The 8,147-nt window shown below is 44.4% G+C and overlaps 1 protein-coding gene across 2 annotated transcripts in view; it reads left to right on the top strand.

The window, feature by feature from the left end:
• The first annotated feature begins 11 nt into the window (after positions 1 to 11).
• CPM (carboxypeptidase M) overlaps positions 12 to 8,147 on the top strand; it is a 32,664-nt gene continuing 24,528 nt past the window's right edge. Inside the window, exons 1-2 of one of the 2 annotated variants that reach the window (XM_081928085.1) lie at positions 12 to 52; positions 3,427 to 3,583. In XM_081928085.1, coding sequence (XP_081784211.1) covers positions 3,430 to 3,583 — 154 coding nt within the window. In that variant the 5' untranslated portion in view covers positions 12 to 52; positions 3,427 to 3,429. Of the gene's footprint in view, positions 53 to 3,159; positions 3,282 to 3,426; positions 3,584 to 8,147 lie in introns of those variants that run through there. The other variant, XM_081928084.1, reaches the window with a different exon arrangement.

Here is an 8,147-nt window from a genome sequence, read left to right as displayed (position 1 = left end):
CTGCCGGGGTGATATGATATGAGGGCATCATCGGTACACAATGATATGAGTGGTAAGTGGTGCAGGAGTTACCATGGACGTTGCAAGCATGACGCATGTCGCTGCTACCGCACCTCTCATTCCTTCTGGTATGGTTTTGTTTTCTAGTTTGCTGTTGGGTGCACATTGGATTGTGTCTATGTTATGCAACAGAAGGCTGATATAGATGTGTAATATCAGCCAGTGGCTGTAATAGTAGCCAGGGACTGGCTGGATGAGGAAGAGTAGTGGGAACCACCTGGCCAAGAGTCCCCCAGGAAAGACACAGAAGAAGACAACTTAGATCTTGGTGGTGGGACACTGGAGAGCAGTCTGCAGAAGGGATGAGCTGAGAGGTGCTAGAAGCAGGAGGTTTGAGCCATCACGGGAGGTCTGGAGAAGGAGGCCCTTCCAGGGCAGGGTTAGAGGCTGAGAGTCACAGTGTGAGTGCAGACTCAGATAGAGAGGAATCAGAGGTTACCCTTGCTACACAGCAGCAGAACAGTCTCAGTCTTGCTGGCTCTCCTCCCCATCTGATACTCTACTCAAGGAGAATCCTGCACGTTGCTGAGCAATGGCCTAGACAGGACCAGAAGAGGAGCCCACTCCCTTGGCACAGCCTTCATCTGCTTTGGAGGGGTCCAGAGTGAGAGTCTAGAGGGGGCAAGGGCGGGGCTAGTGGTCAGTTTCAGCAATGTCTCAGCTGGGTTAAGATGAACCAGAGGACTCTACTGTGTTGTTATTTTCTGCTAATAAAAAGCTAATTGCGTTCTGTGTCTTCCGTGCTTCCCTGCCTTGTGGTTGACCTGGGCTCGCTTGACAGCTCCTTGACACAGAGCAAGACTTTAGGTTAGCTCTGTATGTTCTGCAACTTCCCTCACTCGCAGCTACTCTCTTTTTCTGATTCATCACATGGGGACAGACATTCAACTTCAAACACAGAGATTTCTTTGGATAATAAAAGTACTTATTGTGCTAAATCCATACCTTGGCAACCTCTACTTTGTTTGATTATTAGCCTCGTATTTCCAAGCCTTAGGGCTTAGAGTATTCATGGCAGGTATTAACAACAGTAGCATGCAATCTTATCTCAGTGTTCTAAATGCATTCTAATTCTCACATGTGTTCTAATCTACAACCTTAGAAAAAAATGAAAGGCACTCTCCATCTGATAACTCTTGTAAAAAAAAAAATTAAGTAAGGGTTAACCTTAATGTTTCGTACACAATGCATTGTGGACTAGATACTTCATACTGGGGAATATGAACATTTAGCATGCACCTTTTAAAAGTGCCTTGATATGTGTGTGACATGCAGATAAATTATTCCTCCCACTCCTCTTTCTCAAGTATGAGTATTGGTTCATTGACTTAGCAAACAATCAGTGAGCCTTATTTTCTGCTAGGATGCCTATAGCAAATGCTGGCCCACAAATGGCCAGAGGATGGAGCAAGCTTGTTTTCTCCTGCTCCAGAAGCTAGGACCTGAACCAATAAATTCAAGTGACAAGAAAATACATTCTGACTAAGCATCAGGAAGAACTTTCTGATAGCAAAAGTTGTTCACCAGTGGAACATACTCACCCTGAGATGTGATGGACTCTTCTTCCTTGAAGTTTCTTAAGCAGAGGTTGGCTGGCCATTTGTCTTGTATAATTTGGTTGAGACTAGACAACCCTCAGCTGTACAGTTCCCAGGATTCATCTCCAAGAGAGAAACCTTGATTGAGGTAGTTTATTGCATGGTGGATAGCTTAATGAAAATGTCAACCCATTATAAGGCTGTTGGAATTTGCTTTTTTTTTTCACGTGTTGGGGATTATTTAAAATTAAACTACCCATATCAGAATGCCCTTATACAAATGGTGTGACCTCATTTAATAATTTGCAGAGTTCTGGTCTTTGTTGTGCCTCCAAAAGGATACTGGAGAGCTGGAGAAAGTGCAGAAAGGTGCAAACAAAATGATAAAGGGCCGGAGCAAAAGGGGCTGTTTTAGCCTAGAAAACGATTGAGTAAGGAGGGCAATGATAAGAGGTTGATGGTGCAGGGAAAGTAGTAAGATGGAAGTTTCTCTCTCAATACAAGAACCTGCAGTCAGCAAATAGTTAAACCAAGGAACTCACTGCCTCAAGATGAGGAGTTGGCCCCCCAACCTGGACAGCTTCCCAAGCTTGATAAAACAAATTCATTCATTGCTGTTTATGGCAATCTAGACAGGACGGCTCTGTGCTGTAGTTAGTGCCTCCTGCCTTGGAATGCCAGCTGCTGAGGAAGGCGATTGTGAGAGCACAGCATCCTATGCGTGTTCGGCTTGTAGGCATCTGACAAGCTTATTTGGGAAATGGGAATGAGGGACATTTTGATCTGGAGGGCCTTTTTTACGCTCTGTCATCTTTCATGTGAATCATGTGAATACTAATAACAAGTTATCATGGGGTGGATGGACGGACGATGCTGACGCAGATTTGGCCCTGCTTGGTTTTTGTCAAGAAACTGCAACACAATCAGTGGTGGAATGTGTTTGTGACTTGTGGTGGAGCTGGGCAGCTCAGTTGGATCATCATCATAATAATAATTTATTATTTATACCCCACCCATCTGGCTGGGTTTCCCCAGGCACTCTGGTCGGCTTTCAACAAAGAATTAAAATACAGTGCTCTGTTAATCATTAAAAGCTTCCCTAAACAGGGTCCACGGCCGCAGGTTCGATCCCTGCATGGAACAACTGCATGATATCCCTGCATTGCAGGGGGTTGATGACCCGGAGGATCGCCCTTCCAATTCTATAATCCACATTAGAGAAGAAGCGCGCCAACCCCCGGCGGCGGGGCGTGATTCAACCCTGTCGCTTGGGAGTGTGCCGGGGTGGTCTCCCTGGAGGTCTTTCCGGCTCCTGCACACGTAGCAACTTGCCCGCCGCGATCCTTTCCCCCCCAGGGTTTCCTTCTTGCCGACTGCCTGCCGGGCGCATAGGCTGGTCGGAGCTTGATAAAGACGCCGTGGGAGTGAGGGGCGGGTCCCCTCTCACGCTTACTGGCTGCCTCCGGCGTCACTCAACCAGCCGGGGCGGGGCTCGCGCGGAGGGGTTGGCCCAGCGCCGCTTCAGGAGCGCCTGGAGCAGCGCCCGGGCTCAGATTGCGCTCAGAAGCAGCACGAGCAGCAGCTGGGAGCGTGGGCGGCGGCGGCGGCGGCAGCAGCAGCAAAGCGCGCGACGTGTCCCGTCGGACTTCCAAGGAGGGAAGCGCCTTTGCTGCTGCTTCTGAGGTAAAGGAGGCGCTGCGGGGAACTTGTTCCACTTTTGCCTCCAGCGCTGAGGAGAAGGCAAGGAGCTCCAGTGCCGCCCTGGGCTCTCTTACCTGCCCTCTTCACCTCACTCTCTGACTTTCTCGCTCCTCTTGCTTCTTTCCAGGAGATGGGCACCCTCAGCCTCGTGCTCCTGCTCCCTTTGGTGGCCGCGCTGGACTTCAGCTACCACCACACGGAGGAGCTGGAAGCTTTCCTGAAAGCTGTGCAGAAGGACCACAGCAACATCGCTCACTTATATAGCATTGGCAAGTCGGTGCAAGGTACGGCTCCTACTTCTCTCGCTCTCCTCCCTAAGGGTGCCAACTTGAATTTAAAAAAATTGGGGGGCGGAGCAGGTAACCCCCACATTGCATAGTTAATCACACCCACACCATTTCAAAAGCAATGCCCATCAAATCGGTGTGTGTGTGTGTCTTGGACCAATTTCATTGGGGGGGACTGAAGGGACGTTGGCTCCTATGCTCCCTCCATAATGCATTCGTGGACCAAAGGGGAAATTTAACTGGCCTGGGTAGGGAGAGAGGTATTAACTGCCAGTCATCTCCCCTAAAAGTACAGGTTGGTGGACTGAAATGCCAATGGGACTTAGCATGCCACATTTCAGTGGCTTCTTCCGACAGAGTGAGCCACGCTCAAACCCCCATGAAATCTCAGCAGTGGGGTTTTCAACAGGTCCTACCCAAGATCAACCTTTTCTGGTCAGTCACCAATTTGTTTAGGGCTGAGGTGTACATTTTCTGTACGCTCGAACGCAGTATATTTTCATTTCTCTAAATGAACCCTCTGGCATTCAAACTGTTTTTGATGGGTTGGGGGGATATTTCTGCCATTTAGCCCTTAACTGGAATGATTAACTACTTAAAATGCACTTTGCAATACATGGGCCTTGAAGCTATTTTTAAAAGATACAAGTTCCACTTTAACACCCCCCCCAAGGACCCTTCTACATTATTATTTGTCTTTATAATGCAATCAATATGCAATTGGTACCAATTTGTTTAGAAGGATCCAGATATATTTTCTGCAGCTAGCACATTTTGCTGTGAGGGGAAGCAACACTTTCAGAATGCTCAAATTACATTTTCCTTGGCTAGTGGCTATTGATACTTTATCCCACTAGAAAACTTGCCTATTATAAGTCAACATACTATTTGGAATTATGTTGTATGATTACTGACTAGTACCTGCCCTATGATATCAATAGCTGGTAAGTGGCACCTTCTCTCTCCATGCTATTCTATGAAATTTCAAAATAGCAATTGCTTAGGTTTAGGTATATTGTATATTTGTTCTGAAGGCAGTTGCTTCTACAGGTAGATGTACTGTTTGAGTATGGTACAGCTCATATACACTTTTGAGAGAGAAGGCAGAAACTGCGTGGTGACTACCTCCACTTAAGCAGTCCATCTTAATACTTGGTTAAGACATACATTTCAATCAACATGGCAGAAACTGAGTAATCACATTTACTACCCTAGCAAACAGATGCATAAAGATCAAACCACACATTATGCTGGGAGAAGCATAGCTGATATTTCTCTCTGTATGTATGTGTTGTTTTTTCTGAAATGCAGCTGTGGAAGACGGGGAACCTGCATTCCCAGCACCTACCCTTACTAAAACAGAACAGATGAAAGGATTAAACCATATAACCTTGGCTACTGCTCTGAACAAATTTGTAGCTCCACATTATGAAGTAGAAAGACAGGATATTAAATCATGGGCTTCCTTGTGTAGTGTGTTGTCTGTCCTCTGATTAGCTTTAGGTGGGACAGCATAATTATGACATTGTGAACAGGTGTCAGTGCCGGTTTACTTCAAAATTTGAATAATTATTCATCACAGTACATAAGTTTGCCAACAACTGCTCACTGGCAGGTAATTATTTTTTATCTAATGAGTTGTAACTTTTATCTCAGCAGATAAACTGCTGTCTATAGTTAATACATGGTGATTTTTTAAAAACAAACTATCTAAATTGACCTCTACATAAACCGATGAGTTCTGGTAGGCAGAGTATTCTGTCTATTTGTTACGCCACAGGAAAACCCATTTAGGACCAAGTTATTTGTACTTGTGCAAATTTATGCCATGCTCCAACAAGTGTCATAGTAAAATTAAGACCAAATAGTTTTTCCTTTCCTAATGAATGACAGTTATTCTAAGAGAAACAGCATCAAGTTACATTCTTGAGAAGTGCATCATCTGTCCACATAATCCTATTTAATCTGGGTTTGCTAGGAGTAATCTGTAATTGTATGCGCGGAGGCTTCTCAACAGGAAGAAGCAGCTACTGTGATTTTATCATTTTGGGTAGAAAATGTTAAAGGGAAATATGCACAGTGTCGTATTTTGTAATTGTTTAGAAGAACAATTGAATAATAATAATAACAGCAACAATAATTCTTTTATTGTTTATACCCCTCCCATCTGGCTGAGTTTCCCCAGCTACTCTGGGCGGCTCCCAACAGAATATTAAAAACACGATTAAACATCAAACATTAAAAACTTCCCTACACAGGGCTGCCTTCAGATATCTTCTAAAAGTCAGAGCGTTGTTAATTTCCTTGACATATGATGGAAGGGCGTTCCACAGGGCGGGCGCCACTAACGAGAAGGCCCTCTGCCTGGTTCCCTGTAACCTCACTTCTCACAGTGAGGGAACGGCCAGAAGGCCCTCAGAGCTGGACCTCAGTGTTCAGGCTGAACGATGGGAGTTTGAGACGCTCCTTCAGGCATACTGGGCTCAGGCAGTTGAGGGCCTTAAAGGTCAGCACCAACACTTTGAATTGTGCTTGGAAACAGTGAGAGCCAACGTAGGTTTTTGAGGACTGGTGTTATATGGTTCTGTCAGCCGCTCCCAGTCTCCAGTCTAGCTGCCACATTCTGATTAGTTGTAGTTTCTGAGCCACCTTCAAAGGTAGCCCCATGTAGAGCGCATTGCAGTAGAACAAATTTTACAGTAGGATGCAGGTTCCTTTACATTTCTGAACAAGTGGCAGCTCTGTGATGGGAAGCGAGGTTGAAGAGATAGTGTATCTGATTTAGGCATGCTCTGCCAGTCACAGAAGTTGGTACCTTATATTCCAAGTAAATACACGTGTATGTTTCTACACTAGAAAATGCCATCATTTTATTGAAAAACACGTGAGTGCTTATCTCTTTCAGTGGCTTTGAAAATTACTTAGCCTGGATGATTCTCACCCTCTGCTGCTGATTGTAAACAAAAACATGGCAGAGTGGCACACAGAGTTTTATGTGTAGGGTTGTGACTTCCCTGTGCTTCAATTAGAGCTTTTTAATAATTCTGACATTAATGTTATAGTGTCTAGGGATTCTGAAAAAAAGTTGGTTAATTGTAATGCAGACTCCTTCTGCTTCATGATTAATATCTGTTGAGAGCATGATACAAAAAAAGGAGTTCATTGGAGGATTATACCATAGTCATTAAGTGAGCAACATGCGGTGCGTTAAGAAAATATGACTGTAATCTTTTCAATTGTAGTTCTGTCACTCAAAGGTGTTTGAATGCGTATATAGCAGGCATGTGCCAAGTAATATATACATATAAAATACCCAGGTAATAAACAATGCAAAATTCCTCTCTGGAGGTAAAGACCAATTGACCCGCAAATAATGTATTACACTTACCTATTGTCAATAATTCAACCAAAGCACAACTTAAAAAGACATAGGCACATATCCATTTTAATTGACTTCCTTGGTGTTAATTGTTTTCGCAACAGTTTTTGGCTTCTTGTCAGAGATGGCTGTGCCAATTCATTTGCACATATTTATTAAAATCAGTCTGGGTCCTAAGAGGCAGAAGGAACTGAACCATGCTTTGGAGGTCAAAAGTCTCATTCAACTTTTGTAAAATAAAAGCTTCCACAGATCTTTTTTTTAATTCTCGATCAATGTACTCATTAATGCATATCAGTTGATGGTGTAGCTACAGCAGGGCACAGGGAGAAGGGGGATTAGGGATGACTAAAGCCCTTATCCTTTGCAAATATGCACATCCTGAATGGTAGTGGGTGAAACTCTAAATAAATGGCATATTCAGAATACATATTTTTAATCCATCTGATTTCAAGACCAGCAGGGAACTCTTTATTGCTGCAAGAGGGAATGCCCTTGCACTTCCGCTTAAATTGCAGAAGAATAGTTATGGAATGTGTGCATGAAGGCAATTTGAATGCTTCTGCATTAAAGGTTCCCCCATCATACATGAGACTTTGGCTTTGTTATGTTGGTCACACTGTGCCTCCAGTTCCTGTACCTACCTGTCCTCTAGAGGTGGCATACAAACTATTGCTTTCCTTTTCCCCATAGAAGAGAAGGGCAGTGGTTCACATGATCACCAGTGTCAGGGACGGGAGGTGGGGTGTTGTTGTTTCCCAGCTGAATAAAGCACTGTAGTGTAGCATTTTACTTTCTCCTGTTTTGCCATTCGGTTGTATGGTGGAGGCCAACCTTGCCCCTGAGCCCTGGCAGTGGGCACTCGAGTTTCCTTTGACACCTTCTTTGCATTCCTATTGCAGTTCCTGGATCCATTCCTTCTCCTCTGCCCATCGTCATGAGGTATTTTGCTGTGTGTGTGCCTAAACAAAACCTTGAATCCTGTACACATGTTAAAAGCAAACTCATTTTCTATGTATGGGCCCTTTGGGAGGCAAAGCAACACCATCTACTCAAGAGCAAGTTTTCAGCGGGCTGTGGAAATCCTAATGTTTCAGTAATACAAGAAATATTTAGCAAAACAGAACTGTGTAAGTGAGGGCAATGGGACCTAAGAACAGCCCAGTGATGGCTAAACATGCT

This window comes from Podarcis melisellensis (assembly GCF_964234715.1).
Source record: "Podarcis melisellensis genome assembly, chromosome: 10".
In the NCBI taxonomy this organism is placed as follows: Eukaryota; Metazoa; Chordata; class Lepidosauria; order Squamata; family Lacertidae; genus Podarcis; species Podarcis melisellensis.
Note: the sequence above shows the minus strand (reverse complement) of the source record. Positions and strands in the feature narration are given on the sequence as shown.